General features: G+C 53.6%; 1 protein-coding gene across 6 annotated transcripts in view; it reads left to right on the top strand.

The window, feature by feature from the left end:
• TNS1 (tensin 1) overlaps positions 1 to 23,918 on the top strand; it is a 219,627-nt gene that overhangs the window by 76,215 nt on the left and 119,494 nt on the right. For all 6 annotated transcript variants that reach the window (XM_044937778.2, XM_025278227.3, XM_044937779.2 and 3 more), the window contains one exon: positions 16,921 to 16,962. In XM_044937778.2, the coding sequence (XP_044793713.2) occupies positions 16,921 to 16,962 (42 nt within the window). The remainder of the gene's footprint in view (positions 1 to 16,920; positions 16,963 to 23,918) is intronic.

Here is a 23,918-nt window from a genome sequence, read left to right as displayed (position 1 = left end):
TTGTGTGGGGAAGGCTAACTTTGGGGGAGCCTGGAGGTGGTGCTTGGGGCTTAACTGGGGGGGTTTACTAGGAGAGGTTAAAGAGGGAAGTGGCAGAGGGCTTTGACAGAGAAGAAGCACAAAGAGATGGTGATTTGGGCACCTGAGAAGGCCAGACTGGGCCAGGGAGACTGGGGACAGGTCCCAAGGCCAGCCTCCTGGGGTCCCCGGGCTGGGAAACCCTCCCCTGAATCACTTCACGCCTCTGGGCTTCTTTCCCACGTGCTGTCTTCCTCTCTGGGGTCAGAAGGCTGGGGAGGCACTGAGGTCTTCTTGGGCCATCTTTCGGGCCAGAAGAGAGCCTGGGCACGGCTTCACACACAAACGGATGGACAGAATGCAGCAGGCGGGAGTGAGGGTAGACTGTTGGCAGCTCCCATTTCTAAAGAGTTATGCAAGAGAGACTCCTTTAGAAGGTGTTATTTACCCAGTAGGTGCTCACACATGAACAAGGGCGTCCCCTGGTCAGGTGGAGGCAGTGGTGTCCCATCTGACCGTCAGTGGACTGGTGAGTGTCTGATGGGCTGCCTGTCCAGAGCTAAGAGGAAGGTTGAGTGTAGCAGAGGCTGAGTGCTCAGCGACTGTGCGGATGAGGTAGCAAGGATTTCAGGAGCTTTAACTTCCTGAAGTGAGGTCCTGTCCCTAGGGTGGAGTGGCATGGAGGTCAAGACCACATACCCTGCAGCTGCACTGTCTGGGTTTGAATCCTGAGACCACCTCCTGCAGGCTGTGTGCCTGCCAGCCACTTATCTAACCTGCCAGGGCTTCAGTTTACTTAACTGTGAAATGTGGGCACCAGAAAGATCTGTGTCCTATGGACATATTGCACGTGTGCATGCTAGGTTGCTTCAGTCGTGTCCAACTTTGTGTGTCCCTATAGACAGTAGGCTCCTCTGTCTATGAAATTCTCTGGGCAAGAATTCTGGAGTGGGGGACCTGTGGTTATTATTACTGTTATTGTTATTACCACTTTTGGTGCAGAGGGAGGGAGTGGGGCAGGGGCTTCTTGGCAGCGATGAGAGGAGCCATCCAGAGGGAGGTGAGGGGAGCGCAAGAGATAGATGGAGGCTTTGAAGAATCTTTGGTGCCTTGTGAGCTGCTTTCGATGCCACACAGGGGCCTGCTTGTGCTGTGGCCAGCTGAGCTGAGCAGAGCGTGGGAGCGGAGGCAGCAGCCAGGCCTGGATTCCCGGCTGGAGTCCTGGGAGAGCAGGGGCAAGCTGGGGCGAGGGGTGGGGGAGGAGAGGTGAGCAGAGAGGAGGCCAGGACTCTCCCTAGTCCCCAGCTGAGACCCGAGGAATTCTTTCCATCATCTCTTGCCAGAGGTCCTGACCTTTTTTTAGCTCCAGGGCCTTTGGAAGGCTTGTGGTCCAGTCTCCCTGCTTCCTGGGCAGCCTGTTTCTGATGCCCCTTCCCTGTTAGAAAGTGATTGCTCTGCATGAACTACTGTCTGGCTGCAGTTCCTTTGGGGTGGAGGAGTAGTCTGGTGGGAGGAGCAGCTGCTTTGCAACAGGAGGGAGAGAGGGTAAACTTCAGGGCCCTGCCCTGAATTGGGGCAGGGGAAGGGTTAGCTGGAGGGACTGATGGCAGGGGGATTCACGTGGCCTGTTTCTAGTCCCTCTTTGGCACTGTGTGAGTTTGGGAAAATCACTTCCCCTCTCTGGGCTTCAGTTTCCTCATTTATGAGAGGAGAGGGTGGAGCTAGAGTTCTTGATTTCTAACAGGGTGTTGAAATTCTGCAAGTCCATGGCTCTTTCTGAACAGAGAGGTCCTTGCTCTTGGGGCTCTGGGAAGAGCTGGCACGGAGGTGCAGGCCCTGGAGGGTCTTTAGGCATCTACTGAGAAGTCTGCTGAGATGCTGGGGAGGTCCCTTCCAGCCCTGGCATTGGAAGATTCTTTGCCCAGTGACCACTCCTCAGCTCCATTTCTTGGAACAGAGCAGAGGGCAACAGCTGTCTTGAGTTGAGGGGCCAGAGCTTCTGGGTCTCTGTCCCACTCTTTTAGGTGGGGACGCACTGGCAGGATGAGAGCTGGTGGAGTAAGAGAGGGAACTAGGCAGATCTGCCAGCTCCCCCTTGGTCATGCTTAGGGGACAGTGGGAGTAAGTGATGTGCTTAGCGGAGGGCATACAGCGAGGAGTGAGTAACAGTTGTGAGTAATGGCTGAGTGTGTCTGTCGGGCAGGTGGCTCTTAGACTGTACAGAGCTGTCCAGGGCTCCGGAAATGCTCTCTGGAGGCCCAGCCACTGAGTCACGCAGCCTGAGCTCCACAGCCCCTGCCCTCCTTAGGAGCCCGGTGTCCCTTGTCTCCTGGAGCTTAGCAGCTGCAGGCCTGCATCCCCTGCCCCTTTGCCTCTCCTGTGTTTTTCTGCACTAGCCCCTCCCACCACCTATACTTCCACCTGGCTTTGACCCCATAGCTGCCCTGTTTTGTCTTCAAATCACCCTGGTGACTTGATCGCCTGAAGGAGTATAGATTTTTTATTCTGGCTGTCCTGCATTTGAGTGCCAGCTCAACTGTTCGGAAGTGAGTGGTCTTGGGCAGCTTAAGTTTTCTGGTTGAGTTTCAGTGGTCACATATGGAGGAATGAAGTGTTGCTTTTTGTGCGTATTGCTGAAAGGGTTAAATGTGATACTGTGTCTGAAGTCAATGGTACCCGGTAGGTATTCAGATAAAGCAGTTGTCCCATAAGCCCTGAACTTTGTTTTGCTCCTCCTTACCACCTCCACCTCCAAAATTCCTGCTTCCACGTCTTCATCCCGTCGTTCTCAGGATGCTTATCTTCTAGTTGGTTCTGCCCCATCGTTCGTACATATGCCGTCCTGTTTCTGCCATCTCGTATCCAGCTTCCATCAGTGTGCCTTACACAGCCCCTCGCCTCCCCACCCCCCAACCTGCTGTAGCGGGAGGATGCCCAGGGCTCAGGTGGTCCTGGTGAGTCCGAGGGGAAAGTGTCACTTGTCCAGCCTCAGTGGGTGGGCAGGCTCCTCTGGGCACCTCACGCTGCCCACCTCTGCCGGTTCATGCTCGGCCCTCCCCACTGTCTGCCCACGTGGGTCATTTCCCCTTCTGGCTTCCTGAAGTCAGCTGAGCTCAGGGCTGTGCAGACTGCCCCTGCCAGGGGGTGTGTTCCCGTCTGTGAGGCTCTGCTTGGGGTGGGGCAGGGAGGGGGCACCAGGGAGTGACTCTGCATCTGGGCCTGGCAGTGGTCCTGTGACGTGTGGGTGCACTGTGTGTGCCTCCGGGCATCTGAGCTCTGTGCAGTGTCTCTGGGTCCCCGGAGCCCCTATCTGATGTGGATTCTCTCTCCTGTGTATTGAAAACCTGCCTGTGTTTTACCAGCCAGATAGAGCCCGGTCTTCCGCTGCCCCTGCCCCTCTCTCCACCCCCTCTTCCTTTCAGATCTGGTTTTGGATGCGGATGCATGCATCTTGAAGGGCCTCCGGGGGAACAAGGAAACATTGAGGGGAGGGGGGGAGTGGATATGCGTCAGATGGAGCCCGAACAATGCTGGTGACAGCCAGGCCTCCGCTGGCCTTCAGTGCTGGCCTGGCTTCAAGTCTCTGCTGCTGGCTAATTGGGATCGGGAAGGGGCTTCCTGTGACTGGGCCGCAGATGGATTTAAAGGAGCTGCGGGAGCTGGGCTGTCCTGCTCTGGGGACCTCCTGCCCCTGGGGCCCCTTGAACAGTCCATCAGAGCAGATGGGGCTCCAGAACACCAGCCCTTGACATGCACTAATTGTGCGGAACCATCACACTGGCTCCTCCTGCTGCTGCCATCTGTGGCCCAGGAGTTTTCTACATGAGTGAATTTTCAGATAATTGACGCTTAGGCCGTGTAACAGTTGGAAGTGCAAAGAAAAAAGTTGAATTGTTTTGATGGTAATCTTTTGCATTGTTTTATACTGCTCTGAGCTCTGACTTAAGGTAGATTCCTCTTATTCTGTTATTGTTCCTCAGTTTTGACCTCTATAAAGTGGGCCTGTGAACAGAACCTAGGTCACAGGGTTCAAGAGAGGATTACGTGAGTTGCAACACATCAAATGCGCATGGTACACCCTGTACAGTTTGCTCACCTATAAATGAAGGCGCTGAGGCATGGAGAGGTGCAGGAACCGCGTCCAGCTCACATGGAAAGGGGCTAACGTTTTCCAAGCATGTGCTGTGTTCCAGGCATTTTTACTTGTGTCATCTCAGTCAGCTTTATTTTGTCCTCCCAACCAGTGGTAAAGAACCTGGCTGCCAGTGCAGGAGATGTAAGAAACACGGGTTCGATCCCTAGGTTGGGAAGATCCCGCTGGAGGAGGGCATGGCAATCCACTCCAGTATTCTTGCCTGGAGAATCCTGTGGACAGAGGAGCCTGGCGGGCTACAGTCCATATTATTGCAGAGTCGGACACTACTGAAGAGACTTAGCACGAGCGCATGCAACCACTCTGCAAAGTAGGTCTCCTTATCCCAAGTTTAGCTCTCAGTAGCTGGTCTGTGGCAGATGGATTTTGAGCCCAGGTCTAACCCTTGGGCTCCTCGAAGGCAGCTGCAGGTTTGGTGCAAGAATCACCTGTCATTCATAGGCTGTGTGCATCTTAGAAAGTCACTGGCCTGTTTCACTGCTGTCTTGACAGTATTCAGACAATACTCACCCTTGAGCAGGGCCTGCATGTGGCAAGTCAGTGGCTCTTTAGGGACGAATCTTCAAGTTTTCTGTTTTTGTACCACGAGGTGAATAAGCGTCCCCTTGGCTTCCCTTGTGGCTCAGCTGGTAAAGAATCCGCCTGCAATGTGGGAGACCTGGGTTTGATCCCTGGGTTGGGAAGATCCTCTGGAGAAGGTAATGGCTACCCACTCCAGTATTCTGCCCTGGAGAATTCCACGGATTGTATAGTCCATGGGGTCACAAAGAGTCAGACACGACTGAGTGACTTCCACTCCACTAACCCAATCCAGGGCTTTTCTATCTTACGTCTTATCTTTTGGTTGGAAACTCATGCCCCTCAGTGTGTTCAGGAATTTAGAAATGAGGACCCACAAGCAGAAGGTGTTATGATCTTTTAGAATTGAACCCACTTCCAGTTACCACGTTTGTGTTAGGTTCAGAGCAGTTTGGCGTCAAGTGATGAGACAAAATGACTTTTAGCAGCTTAGGGAATGCAAGGCTATAGATGGGCTTGGAGAATACAGAATTTTCTCCTGTTTGCTTTTCTTTTGGCAAGCCTTAAATCTTTAAAGACGGGGGTAGACCTTCCTGATCAGCAGCAGCATTGAGCAGTGATGCAGGCAGCGTGAGAAGCCTGAATAACCAAAAAAGCTTTCGGCCATTTCTTCAAATCTGAGATGTCTTTTTTTCCCTCCTACATTCTGTTTAATGCTTTTGAACTTGGAATGCATCTTACGATTTTCGGGTAGCCTTCCCTCCTCAAAAGCTATTGTCCAGTTGATGCTACCCCAGATAGTCAGTGGTATCATTGAGATTAGGAAACAGAGCCATGCACACCTGTGGTTTGCAAAGCCTCCTGAAGATGTGGCAGGGACTGAAGCCTGGAAGCTGTTGTCCTGTTGTCCTGAGAGCTGACTATGGCTGAGTTTAGGAAGGCACAGGGAACCTCTCTTGTCTGTGCAGGTTTGAGGGTGGCTCCCAGCCTTGGAATTCTCAGTTTGGGGCCTGGCTCAGCCCGTCCTCTCCTCCACCCCTGCCCCAGCCTCCTCTGCTGGGGCCCCTTTCATTCTCCTTGGCAGGTCCTGACCCCTCTGGCTTCTTGGGTTTCCCCCTTGCTCTTATTAATACATTTTTTTTTTCTCCCACGCATCCTTCTTTTCTCACTGTTTTAGCACAGCTTAGGGTCAAAGACTTTGATCCTTCAAGTTTTCATCAGGGACAGAAACCCTCATGGGGAGTAAGGGGGCAGGGTGGGCAGTCTCCCTCTGGGTGTAATTTCTGGAAAACCAGATGGACTTGCATCCCAGTGAAATAATAGCCCTCTTATACCTCCATTACAGCAGTTCTTGGGCTCGTTTATAATTCTCTGTTTACATGCCTGTCTCCTCCACTGGGCCACAAGTTCCCCACCGGGTCAGGCCATCCTTATTCCCCTCTGGCTCTGAAGCCGTGAACGTGGCACCGAGGGCCCCTGTGACTGTTGTTGAAGGAGTGCACTGCCTTGCTTGTGTGCCCATCACCTCCTCCCTGTCCCCGGTTCCACTAGAACCTTGACCACAGACCACAGTCCTTTCCTTCACCAGATTCTTCCAGGAACTTCCTAGAAGCAGTGTTTTCTGTGCTGGAGGCCATGTCCTCCAACCCCCTGCTCCAGAACAAATGGCTCTTCTCCAGGTGGGAAAGAAGAGCTGGGGTTTCCCTGCTCTTTAGATCTTAGGAGAAGGTGACCTTGGAGTCTGCTTGTCAGACCATCTGTTGAGTGCCTCCACTTATTAACAGAGGCCCTGCGTCCTCTGAGTGCTCCGGGCTGGGCTCCTCAGTGGTGGCCGGTTTCTCCTCAGGCTTCTTACATCCCCTTAGAATGTTCTCAGTAATCTCCCTACTCTGCTCAGAACCCCAGCTCAGAGTCTCCTTTCATTTTGGTCTCCTGTTCTGCCTCCACCCTCCTCTTGACTCAGACATCTTCCCAGCCCACCTGCCTTAGAAGCCATGCCCCCCATGAAACTCTACGCGTGACCCCTGATTTGGGCAAAGTGCTGTGGTCCTGAGCAGAGCCAAGTCATGGGGTGCTACCAGGTTGGAACTCTGGTTCCATTACCTAGTGCAGGCTAAGGATGTGACCTCTCAGAGCCTCGTTTCCCCTTCTGTAAAATGGGCTGATAACCCCCACCTCACAGTGTACCATATGGGAAAAACAAACAAGCTGGCTGGAGCGAGGGCTTCGAGGCGGAGAGGTGAGAAATGGGACTGGAAAGAGAGACACAGCCAGGTCCCGAAGAGCTGTGAGGACCATATTAGGGCATCTGGACTTTATCCCGTGGAGCTGGGCTGAGGGCAAGGAGGCGGATGTCAGGAGGCTGTTGTTAAGAATCTCCATGATTTAAAGAGACTAGGGGTGAGGGAGTGGCTTGGAAGGATACTCTGGTGGAGGAATTGGCCAGGCTTGGGGGGGACGGGGGTGTAGGAAGAGTCCAGCTGACCCTCAGGTTTTTGGCTTAACAACCTTAGATGGTCAGGGAGTGGGGTGGTTGTCAATGGCAGTGAGGGAGCCAGGAGGAGGCAGAAAGGGGACAGGGCTGTGAACCCAGGACGCTGACCAGTGTCAAGTCCTGGGCCCAGCTCTGCCCTCTTGCCCCTGCTGGTACTTCCCCGTGCCCCACACACCCCACCCTTGTCATTGCCAGGCTTCCCCTGAACCCCTTGGCTCCCCTCTTGTGCTCCCAGGACCTGGCATGTAGGAGACGCTTGGTACCTGTCTGTTGAACTCAGCTTCTCTGACTTTCTTGCTCACAAGGGTTTGCTCATGAGAAGTCTGGCCCGGTATGCAACTCAGCCCTCCCAGGGTCACTGATGTTGGGTGTGGGCCAATGTGGCTCCTGAGCTCGGCCCTTGGGGTCCCGGCTTGGGTCCCAGGGGAAACAGATGGTCAGAAAAGATGTTCTGCCACCAGCTAGGCATCCAGAGATCTGGGTGCTATCTTACGCCATCCTCCGGACAGGCTCTGAAGGGGACCGGCTGCAGAGGGCCGGGCCTGCTGGCGCTCAGTGCTAGACCCACCTCACCTGCTTTGCTGCTGCCACGACCTTCTGGGGAAGTGTCTGCTCTGAAATACCACATTCCAGCAGGCTCAAGAGGGTCTGGCACACCCGGCCCTCCTCTTGTATGGGGTTGGGCTGTGCAGGTCAGGGCTGCTGTGTGGGGTGTGGCTAGAAACTTCCCTGTCTAGGGGGCCCTTCTTGAGCGTGCAACAGGACTTGGAGGCTGGCAGGGGCTGGGGCGGCCAGTGAGTGGGGCCTGAGAAGAGGCTCCCGGGATAAGAGGGAGGGTTGGGGTTCAGGGGAGCTGCTGGAGCTGGCAGGGGGGAACGACTGGGTCAATGGTCCAAGAGGAGCCTGGCCCAGGAGGATCTGGGGAAGGGATGGGCCTGGAACTCTGGGGGCAGTGACTGGAGTTGGCCCTCTGGGTCACCCCTGTGTCTTGTCTGCTTGGGTTCTCAGTTGGAGACTGCTGGGCTTGGGGAAAGGGTCAGGCCCCCTCCCTGCCCCTGGGTGGCTCCCTGGCCCTGAAGGGGCACGGCCCCCCGCCCCTCAGCTCGAGGTGTCCCTGGGAACAGGCTCCTTCTTGCCTCCAGGAACTTGACGCAGTTCCTTTCCCGGTTGTGAGCAGAACTCTATATAAGGGAAGGAAACAGCAGAGCAGGTTGAGAGCAAGCTCTGGTGAGGATGGGTGGCCTGGAGGGGAGGCCCAGGCCTGGGGAGGAAATGGAGCCAGGGCAGGGGCCCCCTCCTTCTCGGGAACCCCCTGCCCAGAGCTTGAGGCTTGAGGCTCAGTCTGGGAGGCCAGTGTCTTCGAGCTGTCCTGGGGGTGCTGCCCTCTTCACCCTTGGGCCTTGTACTTGCCCAGTCCCCACCCCCCACCCGCATGGCTGGGCACTGTGTAGCTGTCTGACTGTGGGCATCCACACTCACCCCTCACCCGGTCCCAAGCCAAGCCCTGGTCCAGTTGGCGGGGGCTCCCAGCCTGCTTTGGTCTGGCTGGCAGGGGCTGGCTGGGGCTTTATAGAGCCCAGTGGGGATTCGTAATGTGAACTTGGAGGTGCTGGGCTCTCCACACATGGAGGTCATCTGATTGTGTCCACACAGGGCGCGCGGGCTGGGTCCCTCCGGGATCATTGTCTGCATTATTCTTGACTCCCTGGTGTCACTTCAGTGACCAAGTCTCGGAGGATGGCTGATTCCTGGCCACCACAGGTTCCTTGAGTGGGGCCCCGAGGATGAGCAGCAGGCAGAGCTGAGGGCGGGATCCCTGGCTCTGGAGGGCAGGAAGGTGGAGGTGCCCTCCATGCTCTGGGTGGGGGAGAGCAGTAGAGTCTGGAGGGGGCATCTATTAACATGAGGTGGGGATGGGGGCCCACAGATGTTCAGGTACCTGATGGTCCCTTAGGGCTTCCCTGATAGCTTAGTTGGTAAAGAATCCACCTGCAATGCAGGAGACTCCGGTTTGATTCCTGGGTCAGGGAGATCCGCTGGAGAAGGGATAGGCTACCCACTCCAGTATTCTTGGGCTTCCCTTGTGACTCAGCTGGTAAAGAATCTGCCTGCAATGCTGGAGACCTGGGTTCGATCCCTAGGTTGGGAAAATCTCCTGCAGAAGGGAAAGGCTACCCACTCCAGTATTCTTGGGCTTCTCTTGTAGCTCAGCTGGTAAAGAATCTGCCTGCAATGCAGGAGACCTGCAATGCGATGGCCCCTTGTCTCTAGACTTCAGGGCTCCTCCCCATCTTTCCCTCTCCCCTCATTATTCTTAGTGTTACCGAACATCTCCTGCTTGCATTAAGCTCCACATCCTTCACCTCCCCTGGTCCCTCTCCTACTCAGGCATCTTCAGTGGCTTCCCAGTGCTGGCAGCTGAAAGCTTTAACTCCTCTTCTGGGTGTTCAGAGTCTCCTATCATCCAGCCTGGAGGGAGACTTTCGGGCCAGTCTGCTTCCCTCCTTCTACATGCCTTTCAATGCCCTCTTTTCCTTCACCCATCCTGTGTCCCAGCCTAAGGGGATTCTTTTAATGTGGGAAGCGTTCCCACCTCCATGCCTTGTTTGTGTGGTTATTTTCTCCTGAAATGCCCTTTCCCCATTGTCACCTTCAAAACCTGCCCATGGACCTCGTAAGCTCCAGGTTCTGAGCAGAGCCCCAGAGCTTCTTGACAAAAATGACCCATGGGCTTCCTGCCCTTCTGGGCTCACAGGGGGAGCCACACAGTAGACAAACAAAAGCAGTGTGTTCTTGAGGCCCGGCTCGGGTGCCCCCTCTTCCATGGAGTATGCCTGGGCAGCCCCTCACTCCCCCCCAGCTTTCTCTGTGCTCTTACAGCCCCGGCTTCTCTGCCACAGCACAGGCTTCATCTGGCCATGGGGACAGTGTGGCTTGCTGGGAAAGGCAGGTATTGCAGGCAGGCCGACCTGGTATCAGTCCTGATGCTGTTACTTGATAGATGTGCCATCTTGGATCTCACAGGATTGTTGAACTGCCTGAGCCTCTGTAAGATGAGGATGCTAAGGACCTACTTCAGGGGGGTCATGAAGAAGGGAGGGTGTCATCGAGGTGAGTGCCTGGAGTTGTTGGGGGAGGCATGTGCAGTGGGTGTCAGCAAGAACTTCTTTGGAAGCAACCCAAGTGTCCGCTGATGGATGGACGGGTAAGCACAGTGCGGTATAGTCATACAATGGAGTAGTATTCAGCCTCAAAGAAGAATGCAACTCCGATACCTGCTGCGACGTGAAAGAGTCTTGAAACCATTATGCAGAGTATGTTAGTTTGTTGGGTCTGGCATAGCAAAATATCACACACTCAGTGGTTTATTTATTTATTTGGCTGCCCTGGATCTTAGTTGCGACACACAAGCTTTTCAATCTTGTTGCAACATGCAGCATGCAAGCTCTTAGTTGTGGCATGTGGCATCTAATTCCCTGACCAGGAATCTTACCCAGGCCTCCTGCATTGGGAGCGTGGAGTCTTAGCCACTGGACCACCAGGGAAGACCCACAAACTCAGTGCTTTAAACAACAGAACTTTATTTTCTCGCAGTGTGGAGGCTGGAGGTCACGATCAAGGTGCCGGCAGGTTTGGTTTCCGCTGAGGCCCTCCTTGGCTTGTAGCTGGCCACTTTCTCCTTGTGTCTTCGCGTGGTCCTCCCTTTGCACAGGTCCCCCTAGTGACTCTCTGTGGGTCTTGCTCTTTTCTTGTAAGGACACCAGTCATATTGGATTAGGGCCCACCTTAATGGCCTCACTTTATCTTAATCACCCCTGGGGCTTCCCTGGTGGCTCAGATGGTGAAGAGCCTGCCTGCAGCACAGGAGACATGGGTTTGATCCCTGGATCAGCATGATTCCCTGGAGAAAGGAATGGCTACCCACTCCAGTGTTCTTGCCTGGAGATTCCCACGGACGGAGGAGCCTGGCAGGCTACAGTCCATGGGGTTGTAAAGAGTCAGACACGACTGAGTGACTAATACACACATTTAAAGGCCCCATCTCTACATACAGTCATATTGTGAGGTACTGGGGGTTTGGACTTCAACCTAAGAATTTGGAGGGATACTTCGGCTTATAACATTTAGCGAAATAATTCAGACAAAAAGACAAATATTGTATGATTCCTCTTATATGAGGTACCTAGAATAGGCAAGTTCATAGGGACAGAAAGTAGATGAGAGGTTACTGGGGCCGGGGAGGGGTGGGGGGGAGTGAGGAATTATTGTTTGATGGGTGTAGGGTTTTTCTATTTTGGAATAATGAAAATGTTCTGGAAATGGATAGTGGAGATGATTATACAGCACTGTTAATATACAATGCCACTGATTTACACTTAAAATGGTAAATTTTATGTTATGTGCATTTTACCGTAATTAAAGTGGGGGGAGAGGCAAGCCAGATATGGGGGAGATCTCTTTTCTGCTCAGGATTATATGAAGTGCTCAATCCCCAGACTCAAGTGGTTCTAGTTTGGCTGGGCTGTCCTCCAGCCCTGGGGACCAGGTGGACATGGGTGTGGGGACCCGTGGGAGGCTGGGATGTTGTGTAACCAATCCTGACTTGAGGGAGTGTCGCCCAGCTGGGGTGAGGTCCTGCCACTCGTCAGGTAGTGAGGTGATGGGGGCAGTGGGAGGCAGGTGCCTGGGTTTTCACCTACGACTCTCCCCTTCCGGCTGGTTGACTCTGTTATGATCTCTTCAAGCCTCAGTTTCTTCATCTGTAAAATGGGAGCAGAAATACCGACTCTGCAGGATTGGAGGGTCTCAGAGACGACACAAGCATATGGTAGAATCAGCTCCCTTGAGTAGGTGCCTAACAGATGGCAGTGATTCTACCGTTAGTAGTGGTGACTGGCGCCTCCTGTCCTTGGGCCTTAAGTTGCTTTCATCTTTCCAGAAATCTTTCGTGTGCACCTCCTGTGTGCTGGGACTAGCATGATGAACAAGGCATGCTCCTTTCCTTTAGGGCACTTGATTTCTCTAGTGAGTAACAGATTATAGACAAGGAAATAAACACATCTGTAATTACACATTGTATTTAGGACTGGGAAGGAGAGATAGGAATTCAGGAGAGAGAATATCTGTGTGTGTGTGTGTGTGTGTGTGTGTAACTTAAGGGAGTCAGGGAGGGCTTCTCTCTAGGGTGGTAGCGTTTAAGCCAAAGCCAGAAGAATAGGAAGGATCCAGCTGTGCAGACAGCTGGGCTAAGAACATTTGGGCAAGAAAACTGCATACTCAGAGGCCCCGAGGAAGAACAGAGCTAGGTGTGTCCCGAGGACTGAGAGGAGCCCACCCCTTGGGTGTGGCTTTGGGCCTGGACAAGGTGAATGGACAGAGTGACAGTGGGGAACGGGCCAGGGGGCGGGTTGTGCAGGGGCCCTGACTGGGCTGCCTGCTCTCAGGACTCCCCTGTTCTGGGGGGGTCTCCAAGGCTGTGTCCTGTTGTTGGCACTGTTCCCGGGGACCTTTGAAGTTCAGAAAATATTAGTGGGTGGAGGGCTGATGAATGCCAGGCTTTAGCCCCCGTGCCAGGCTATGGAGCTTGGTAACGCTCACATCCTGGCAGCATTCCTGTCTTTCTACCTCCAGAGCTGCATCGTTCTGCTGCAGTGGCCTTGGGCAAGTCGTTACCTTTGCTGTGCCTTAGTTTCTTCATCTGTGAAATGGGGATAAAACAGTATAACTCATACATCTTTTTCCCCTGTGAACTTTAAAGAAACCTTTTTAAATTGGAGGATAATTACTTTCAATATTGTATTGGCTTCTGCCATACAACAACATGAATCAGCCACAAGTACACACATGTCCTTTCCCTCCTGACCCTCCCACCCCATCCCGCCCCTCTAGGTCATCACACAGCACAGGTTGAGCTCTCTGTGCCCATATAGCAGCTTACCACTGGCTATCTGTTTTACACATGATAGTATATATATGTCAACGCTACTGTCTCAATTCATCCCACCGTCTCCTTCCCTACCTATGTCCAAAGTCTGCATTTTTATAAGGATCAAATGAGTCCAGGGAAAGGGCTTAGGACAGTAACAGACACATAGGCACATCCCATAAGCTTTCTTCTTCCTGCTGTTGCTGTGTAGGGCTCTGGGGAAATTCATCTTTATAGGAGAGTCAGCACAGCAGAGAGGGCTGGGGCACATCCCTGTCTACAGCCAGACTGCTGGGGTTGCGTCCTGCCTTCTCTGCTTGACACCTGACTTCTGTGCCTTGGTCTTCTCATCCACAAAATGGGATGCTCAGCGTTGTGGGAATGGAGTGAATTAATTCACGCCAGGTACAAAGCAGAGTGCCTGGCAGGTAGCAAGTTTGATGGGAGTATTTGCTGTTGCTGCTGCTTTTAGTGTTGTTACAGTTTTAAGAATGGAAAGGCTGAGCCTTAGGCCCACCAGCCCGCACCCTCTGTGTGCCGAAGAATCGTGGAGGGAGACCCGGGGAGGAGGCTTACCTGAGGCTGAATTTCCGGGCCTGAGTCCTGGAATCCTGTCCTGCCAGCCCTGGGGAGACAAATGACTGGCACCCCCCCCCCCCCCCCCCCCCCCCCCCGTGTCTGCCCTCTTTGCATAGGGAGGGCTTCTAGCTGGGGTCCCCTGGGGCCAGTGGGAGTGGTCGCTGCGGACACCAGGAGTGTGGGGCCACAGGGCACGGGCCAGAGTGGCAAGGGGCTCTGGCCCTCCCTGGTACATTCCAGGCTCCTGAGGGGGTGGCCAGGAGCCAGGGTGCCGGAGGGAAGGAGAGAGCCTTTTAAGGAAACATTTCTCTGCTTTAAAAAAAAAAAAAATAGACAAGAAACATTGAAACACACAACAAAGTTAGTGGGCTGGCTGGCGGGCCGGCCTGGAATGCGCAGCTGTGGGCAGTGGGTGGAGGAGGCCCTGGGGGGCAGCAGGCCATGAAGGGGCACCCCGGCATCAGGCCTGCAAACTGGGGGTCCACAGTGCAGATCTAAGTCCTCAGAGAGGACAAGGACAGGACCTGGGGTCAGGTTCCATGGTTCCCCACTGCTTAGGGTGGTACTTGGAGAAGGGAATGGCAGCCCACTCCAGCATTCTTGCCTGGAGAATGCCATGGACATAAGAGCCTGGTGGGCTACAGTCCAGGGGGTTGCGAGGAGTCGGACACGATTGAGCGACTAGTACTTTAGGGTGGTCCTAGAGAAGAGGCTCTCCCTCTTGTCTCAGAGGACACCTGTCCGTCCTGCCTTTGCCTCAGTATGTGTCTGTAACCCCTCTCACTTTCCTAACCCCCAGTCCAGAATGGAGACCAGACGCACTCTCGGGTACTGCAGGGGAAGACAGCGGCGGTGGATGGGACTTGCCAGGGCTGGGAGGCCGTGGCACTAGCCGGCAGCTTCCCGTCCTCTTGCAGCTGATTCCACATTTAGGTTCTCAGCCCTGTTCCAGCTCTAGCTCCGAGAGAAGGAGCAGAGCAGGGTGCTGATCTGTGGGTTGACCCACTCCCACCTGGGCCTGAGGGCCCATGGGTGATAGGAGGAGTGGGACACGAGGGCCTGGCCCCAGGAGGTTGAAACCTACAAGCCCCAGAGTGGGATTTGGGGCTGGGGTGGAAGGAGACAGGGAGGAGGTCACTGCTAGATGCTGGACTCCTGCTCTGAAGGTGCCTAGGGGACAGCAAGCGTCCCCGTGACTGAGAGCTTGTCTGATGGGCAGGGTGCCCTGAAGGTTGCAGCCACCTCCAGACTTCCCTGCCCTTCTGCCCTGTTCTGGCATCCTCCACCCCACCCCTGGTCACTGATTGGCTGTGTGACCTTGGGAAAGTTGTTTAATTTCTCTGTGGCCCCTGTGCCTCAACTGGAGGTATGATATAGTACCTACCTTACTGTTGTTGAAAGGATTACATGGGTTAATGTGGGTAAGGCATTGATAATAATGCCTGGGCTTCCCTGGTGGCCCAGACAGTAAAGAATCTGCCTGCAATGCAGGAGACCCGGGTTTGATCCCTGGGTTGGGAAGATCCCCTGGAGGATGACAACCCATTCCAATATTCTCGCCTGGAGAATCCCCATGGTCAGAGGAACCTGGTGATCTACAGTCCATTGGGTTGCAAAGAGTTGGATATGACTGAGTGACTAACACTTACAAGGTATTGATAATAATGCCTGCTATATATTCATAGTGCACATTCAATATAGTTATTGTTCCTTTTTTTGGCTTCATATATGATTCTCCCAAGTCCTAGAGTAATGTCAAGTACAGGGTGGTAGGTGTGTGTGCTGTGCTAAGTCGCTTCAGTTGTGTCTGACTCTTTGTGAAACTTATGGATGATAACTCACCAGGCTCCTTTGTCCATGGAGTTCTCCAAGCATGAATACTGCAGGGGGTTGCCATGTCCTCCTCCAAGGGTGATAGGTACTGAGACTCAACCCAGGTCACTTTGCTGGAGAATGAGTTGGCAAGGAGCCTTCAGCGTGACTGGGTCAAGAACCCAGAGATGCCAACTCCTAGCCCCTCCACCTCTTCCAGAGCCCGGGGTACATGGTTCCACAGGTGCGGACCCCTTCTAAGCTGGCATGTCAAGCCAGGTGGTCCCTGGAGCTAGTCAGATGATAGAAGAGGGTCAGGGGACAGAAGGGCTCAGCTGAGGGTGACGCCCCTATGAACAGCCAGCTCCAACTGGGGCTGGGGGCTGTCATTGCTCTTCTAGGTGGAGGGGCTGGTTCGCCCACTGTTGGAGAAGGTAGCCACCTGCTCTTTGGCGATCCACGGCTTGTGTCCAGACATCCTTATGCCTGGGGCTGGGGGAGGTGGGGAGAGCTTCCCCCTCCGTCCCCTCTGTGGGCCCCTGCGTGGTGTTCAGGTCAGGAATTGGAGCCAAGGTTGAGGTATGAGCTCCAAGAAAAACGTGTCCTGGCTAGAAAAAAAGGAACACACTGAGTCTCTGATAAAGGCCTCTGCTAATTGTCAGGGTAGTGGTTTGGCTGCCGGGCCCCTGGGGAGGGCGTGTTATCTCAGGGTAGGGAGCAATCCAGCCCCCTCTCTCCGCCCATCTCCCTCTGACTTGAGGCCACGGGGCCACCCCCTCCCTCATCAGAGGAGAAGATGAGGATGATGACAAAATAATAGCTCACCCTCGGAGAGTGTTTCCACCCTCAAGACCTTCCACGTATATTAGCGGAGTGGCCAGTTTCTTTTGAAAGAGCCAACAAGCCCTTCCCCATGCTGTTTCCCCACACAGTCTGGGAAGCTTGGCCAGCCCTCTGCAGCTCTGACCTTTGAATGAGACACCTTGGCATTTGGGAGAATGGAGGAGGTGACTTTTCCTTTCCTAGAGGTCTTAAACATGGTTTAAAAAAAAAAAGAAAAAAAACACCAAATCTTACCATATTGCAGAAAATTTAGAAAATAGAGAGAAAAAAAAAAACACCTTATTACCTTAACTCTGGTGCTTTGACCCCCGGTCTTTCTGCATATTTCTTTGTACAGAATTTTAAGAATGTGTCCATTTCACTTTTGCCTCTTCATCTGAGCCCTGTTGCCTAGGCATTGTCTCGTGTTGCTACACAGTCTTCCAATGAACTCTCCTACTGGAGGGTGTCAGTGTTTGTGAACTGAAGGGAGGGGTGTCTAGCCCCGGCTGGTGGGGGAGCAAAATGATCGGGAGGCCCTGGGTTTCTATGGGGATGAAAGATGCTAACCTTGCCCTTTCTCTGTTCCTCCCACAGGTGGCTGCCCCCTGCATTCCTCCTTCCAGCCATGAACTGGTGGTGAGTGACAGTCCATTCCTGCCCCGCCAGCCCACCCTCCTCTCTTTCCTCAGCTCTTGCTGCAGCTTACTTTGCCTGCATGCATGCTCAGTTGCTTCAGTTGTGTCTGACTCTTTGCGACCGCATGGACTGTAGCCCTCCAGGCTCCTCTGTCCATGGGATTTCCCAGGCAAGAATACCGGAGTGGGTTGCCATTCCCTTTCCAGGGGATCTTCCAGACCTAGGGATCCAACCCACGTCTCATGTGTGTCCTGCATTGTAGGCAGATTCGTTACCGCTGAGCCACTGGGGAAGCCCCAAGCATCCTGGTAGCCCCCACAGGTGCTGGGCCATTAGGTAATGAGGAGGAAGGGGCCGTGTCCTGAAGCAGAAGCCCAACTAGAAGGAAATGAGTCATGAGGTCCCTTCGTGACTTCATGAGACTCGAGGCCTCTTGTTTCAATCTTGAGACTCAAGTCCTTGGAAAAGCCCATAAAAGGGCATCCTGCTTGTCTCTAGGCCTGGTCAGATGCCTGTTGTCTTGGGGCTTACAGAACAGGGGGATGGCATCTCCTTTGACCTGCCTGGTCCCTGGTCAGGTCCCTTTTGGCTGAGCCCTTCTGTCCCCTGACCCTGTTCTATCATCTGACCAGCTCCAGGGACCACCTGGCTTGACATGCCAGCTTAGAAGGGGTCCACACCTGTGGAACCATGTGCCCTGGGCTCTGGGATGGATGGCATGACCCACAGAGTTCAGGTACCTGGGAAGTTAGTCACATTGAGGTGGCCTGCTGCATCTCCAGGCTCTTGGGCTGACTCTGCTTTTCTGCCCTCCCTCCATGTCCCCCAGCCCCGCACTGCTCCCTCTTTCCTCCAGTCAGGCTTCCAGAAAAGTGTGGATGGGGCAGGACTCCTGTGAGTTATGGGCTGGGGAGAGGGGCCTGCTCCAGACCCATCCCAGCTGGGCTGCTTTGGAATGTTTCCCTCCCTGCCGTCTCTCTGTCTTCTTACCCTTCACAGCTCCCTCCTGCTCCCCAGCCCAGCACAGGAGGCAGGCGGGGCGTGGGGACTGGAGAGGGAGGGCCCTGCCTGCACTCAGGTATGTGTGTGTGCAGGCCTGCACCCATGTGTGTACTTGTTTGGGACTAGAGTTCGTGATGGAGGGCCCAAGTGGGCACCATCCCACTGACTGGTGTGGCGGTGCCTGTGGTGAGATCGACGTGGTGGGAGTTTTGGGGAGCAAGGGCCCAGTGGGGCCCAGGCAGTTGGAGGTGTCTGCACATGACTTGCTCAGCCTGGATGCTGGTGTCTCACTTGGGTTTCCTGGTCTTTTCTCTTCTGACACCCACGTGCTGTGTGACAGTGGGCCAGTACTGCCCTCTTTCTGGGCCTCAGGTTCCCTTTTTGTCAAAGAAGGGGGCGGCACTCGATGCTCCAAAGGCCTTCTCAGTTCTGATACATATCCGCCTCCCATCCTTCCCCTCCCTATTCAGGGTCATTGGTGGAATGAAATAAAGCATGCAAAAAAAAAAAAAAGTATGCAGAAGTGATTATGACTCTTAGATGTCTCTTGGATGCAGAGCAGAGTCACTGCCCTCTGCCCTCTCAGTCTAGGCCCTGCCATGACTTGCTCGGCCTGGGTACTGGAACATTCCACAACCTGGCTCAGGCAGGAGTCCCTTCTGGTATCTAATTGCAGTTCCTCCAGCTGGAATGCCAACCTGTTCCCTTCTGTTCCAACCTGTGACCCCTCCTCACATAAACAAAGCTCAAAAGACTCCCAGAGGTCAGGCCTTCCATGTCCTTTCCTCGCATCAGCCCCTCCTTCCTTATCTCACTGGGCTCAAATGCTTTTGGGCCTCACCTCTGCCTAGCTGTGCATCTCCAGATGTGGAGTATTCTTTGCACAGAGCTCAGTCAAAGGTCATCTGACAACAGCAGGGCTTAGGGGTCGAATACTGTGGGGATGAGGCCAGAGTGCAGGCCTGGTTTGGAACTGCCAGGGAGAACTCTCTCTGGGATTGCAGAACGGCAGGCAGGGAGGGGTGGAGAGGAAGGAGCCCACATTTCAGCATTTCAACCCGATTACTACTTGGCCACTGAGAACAGAATGTTCTTGGCTGGTTGAGGATAGTTGGGGGGCTCTGGAGTCTGGGCTCTCCAGGCAGGAGCCACATGCTTGACCTCCAGGAGTCTCGTGAGCTTTGTTTACATGAGGAGGGGTCAGGGATTGGAACAGAAGGGAATAGGTTGGCTTTCCGACTGGAGGAATTGCAGTTAGATACCAGGAGGGATGAGCTTCCCAGGGGGCACTAGTGATAAAGAACCCATCTGCCAGTGCAGGAGATATAAAGAGACGTGGGTTCAAACCCTGGGTCTGGAAGATCCCCTGGAGGAGGGCATGGCAACCCATTCCAGTATTCTTGCCTCAAGAATCCCATGGACAGAGGAGCCTGGTGGGCTACAGTCCATAGGGTCACAAAGAGTCGGACACGACTGAAGCTACTTGCACAGCACAGCATGGTACCAGAAAGGACTCCTGCCTGGGCCAGGCTGTGGAATGTTCCCATCTCTAATGTGCCTGCCTGAGCAGAGGGGCTCTGACTCTCGTAGACGTTGCATGAGCCATCTGTTGGAGGAGTGGTTGCGACAACAAAGATTTCCCCACCTGAGTCAGGATACTCCACTTCCCCCCAGAAGTGATCAAGAGTGAGGGAGTTCCCCGGGGCCTGGGTCTGTGACCATGGACACGTTGGTTAACCTCTCTGGACCTTAGTTTCTCCTCTGCGGGTTGGGAGTTAGTAACAGTACCTACCTTATAAGGCTGTGAAAAGAATCAGTTCAGTCAGTTCAGTCGCTCAGTCGTGTCCGACTCTTTGCGACCCCATGAATCACAGCACGCCAGGCCTCCCTGTCCATCACCAACTCCCGGAGTTCACTCAGACCCACGTCCATCGAGTCGGTGATGCCATCCAGCCATCTCATCCTCTGTCGTCCCCTTCTCCTCCTGCCCCCAATCCCTCCCAGCATCAGAGTCTTTTCCAATGAGTCAACTCGTCACATGAGGTGGCCAAAGTACTGGAGTTTCAGCTTCAGCATCAGTCCTTACCATGAATATTCAGGATTGATTTCCTTTAGGAAGAACTAGTTGGATCTCCTTGCAGTCCAAGGGACTCTCAAGAGTCTTCTCCAACACCACAGTTCAAAAGCATCAATTCTTTGGCGCTCAGCCTTCTTCACAGTCCAACTCTCACATCCATACATGACCACAGGTGAAACGAATGAAAGGAGCAAATTAGCTCACTGAATCAGTCTGTGTTCAAATCCTCCAATGGCTGCTCACCCCTGAGAGTAAAGGCCCAGGTTCTTCCATTGGTCTACACAGCCCTACAGTGATGGGCAGATTTCCTTTCTCACCTCATCTTCTGAAAGCTCCCTCCTTCTCTCAGTCTGCTGTGACCACCTGGCCTTCTTGCTGGTCTTGAACATCAGGCAGATACTGCCTCAGGGCCTTTGCACTTGCTGACCTTTTCCCAAGGATACCTGCCAGGCTCTTTCCCTCCTTGAGATCTTTACTCAAGTGTCAGATTTCCCTTCCCCCAGCAACCCACTCTTCCTTCCCTGCCTTCTTTGCCCCTCAGCATGTGTCACCATCTTACTTGCTGATCTCCTTTAAAAGCCTCCCACCAACATGGAGAAGGCAATGGCACCCCACTCCAGTACCCTTGCCTGGAAAATCCCATGGACGGAGGATCATGGTAGGCTGCAGTCCATGGGGTCACTAAGAGTCGGACATGACTGAACGACTTCACTTTGACTTTTCACTTTCATGCATTGGAGGAGGAAATGGCAACCCACTCCAGTGTTCTTGCCTGGAGAATCCCATGGACAGAGGACCCTGGTGGGCTGCCGTCTATGGGGTCGCACAGAGTCGGACACGACTGAAGCGACTTAGCAGCAGCAGCAGCAGCAGCAGCAGCCGCAACATGGAAACATACATTACCGTATGTAAAATAGACAGCCTGTGGGAATTTGCTGTATGACTCAGGAAACTCTAAGGGGGCTCAGTAACAACCCAGAGAGGTGGGAAGGATGTTCAGGTGGGAGGCGACATGGGTAAACTTATGGCTGATTTATGTTGATGTTTGGTAGAAACCAACACAATACTGTAAAGCAATTATCCTTCAATTAAAAATAAATAAATAAAAAAAAAATAGCCTCCCACCACACCAGCATGTAAACTCTATGATGACAAGGGGTTTCTGTCCACTGTGTTCACTGCTGTATTCCCACTATCTGACACACAGTAGGTGCTCAGTGCATGCTTATTGTGTGGCTGGAAGAAAGGCATTCAGCCAGATGCTCAGCGCAGATTAGGTGTTCAATAAACAGGACTGTTGTCCTCTGACTCTTTGTTGTTGGGCCATGGGGGTCTATTAGGGGGGCCAGTCTCCAGCTGGAAACTCTGATATTGTCCCTGGGGAGGGAAAGTGGCTCAGGGGAAGCCGGGAGAAAGTTTGGCTTCCCCTAGAGAGCACTCAACACCTGTTTCCTCACGGCAGGCAGGCAGGCAAGGGCTTTGAGCAGGTTCAGAAGAGGGAGGAAAGGGCGGGTCGTATTTTTCCTTCCTTTTCCCTTCCATGCCTGCCCTTCAGCCTCTGCAGAGCTGGTCTCTGGGCTCCCCAACTCCTCCCTCTTGCCTCACACCTGTGTTCGTCTTTCTGTTGAGTTTTCTCCATGTCCCCAGCTCTCCCTCTGGCCTTCTCACCCATCTCACTTCCGTTCAGCCCGCACCCCGCTGCCCCAGGATCGGGACCACTCATCCTTGGGCCCAGGATCTCTGCCAGCCTCAGGGCCCTGCAAGCCAAACATTTTCCAGCCTGTGCCAGGCCAACCAGGGCAGAGTGGCTTAATCTTCAACCCGTATTTTCGTCTTACTCAACAGATGTTGCCCAAGGGCTTGAGGAGAAGGGTCCTAGGGTCACCACCCTCCTGTGGGGTCCACTGCTGGGGGCAGGCTGGAGAGGGGTGAGGGTGTGCTTGTTGGGGATGCTCCTGATCCTTGGAAAGCGCTGAGGCAGCTCTTCTCAACTTCGGAAAAATAAGAGTCCAAAGGAATTTCCCGAGGGTGATGGCCAAGTGCAGTGGCCACTGAAGTGGGCTGGATCTGAGCCCTTCTGCACCCAAAGCCTGGCACCCAGGAGACCTGGGTGGGGGGAGAGCTGTGTGGGCCCTGCTTCTCCTCTGCAGGCCAGCCCCAAAACCAGGACGTGAAATGTCCTGCGGAACAAGTCCTATTGAATCACAGGTGGGGTGGAGAGTATGTGGTGGGGGATGGGGATGCCAGGTTGATTTCAGTAATCAGAGCAAGTGAAAAGCTAACCCATGTATGGAATTTCCTCTTTGCAGACCTTTGTTGTGAGAGCTTTACAAAAATAAACTCATTTATTCTTCAGCACAGTGCAGTAAAGGAGGTGCTGTGATAACCCCCATGTCTCAGATGAAGAACCCTGATAAGACCTAAGGCCGCAGAGTTGTTTGGAAGGGGCCCTGGGGTTTCACCTCAGTAGCCTGGCACCAGGGTCCACACTCATAACCATGACTGGGACTGGTTTATTACACAGCAGCTGCGGTTCTCAGAGCCTTTCCCCTGATGCTGGGCTCCCCCAGCCCACAGTGACTTGTGTGGAGGTCTGGACAGGTGTGGGCCCATCCTGGGGAGAGGAGCAAACTGGTGCTTAGAAAGACCAGGTGACTGGTTCACGGTCACACAGCAGTGGGGGGTAGGCTGGATCAGGAGTGGGGTTGTGGATTCCTAGGCCAGCTTTCCCCCCGATACCCTCAGTGATTGCTGCTGATGTCAATGGCTGCTATTGCCAAGTGGGCTTCTCCTGGATTTCTTCTTCTAAACAGTGCTAGTCACGAGTCAGAGGGCCTGGGATTTAGGGGCCGGTCTATCCATCCATCTGTCTGCCATCCATCTTGTAGCTCGCCAGGCTCCTCTGGCTATGGAATTTTCCAGGCCAAGAGTCCTGGAGTGGGTAACCATTCCCTTTTCCAGGAGATCTTCCCAATCCAGAGATTGAACTTGAGTCTCCTACATTAGCAGGCAGATTCTTTATCACTGAGCCACCAGGGAAGCCCCATAACCCACTCTCCATCCATCTATCTGCCCTCTGTCCTACCAGCTAACATCTCCCGAGCACCTCCCTCGTGCTGGGCACTGTTTTCATGCTGGTTCTTTTCTGCCGAGTGCCAGGGCTTCTGGAGGGCAGATGTGGATTCAGTGGGCACGGAGCCACAGCAATGAGAGGATCACAGGACATCTAGTCAAATCCTGCTCTTTCTTAGGAGAAGAAACTGAGGCACCGACATTGTTTTTTTCACTCTGATTCACTTTTTTTTTTTTTTATTGTGGTAAAATATGTATGTGCGCACAAAGTCTCTTTGGTTATGTCCAAATCTTTGCAACCCCATGGACTGTAGACCTCCAGGCACCTCAGTCCATGGAACTCTCCAGGCAAGAATACTGGAGTAGATTGCCACACCTTCCTCCAGGGGATCTTCCCGACCCAGGGATCAAACCCGTGTCTCCTGCGGCTCCTGCATTGCAGGCGGAATCTTTACCGCTGAGCCACCAGGGAAACCTGTGGTAAAATACACATAACATAAAAATTATCATTTTAATCACTTTGGAGTCCACAATCAGTGTATTAAGTACACCCAATTCATTGCACAACCATCACCACCATCCACCTCCAGAACGCTTTTCATCTTGTGAGACAAAAAGCTCTACACCCATTAAATAAGAGCTCTGTAGTCCCTGCCAGCCACCTTTCTACTTTCTGCCTCTGTGAGTCTGATGACTTAATGTACCTCATGAGTGGATTCATACAAAATCTGTCCTTTGTGACTGGCTTATTACCCCCCGAGTAATGTCCTCAAGGTTCATCCATGCTGTAGCACGTGTCAGAATG

Source organism: Bubalus bubalis, chromosome 2, assembly GCF_019923935.1.
Source record: "Bubalus bubalis isolate 160015118507 breed Murrah chromosome 2, NDDB_SH_1, whole genome shotgun sequence".
NCBI lineage: Eukaryota > Metazoa > Chordata > Mammalia > Artiodactyla > Bovidae > Bubalus > Bubalus bubalis.
Note: the sequence above shows the minus strand (reverse complement) of the source record. Positions and strands in the feature narration are given on the sequence as shown.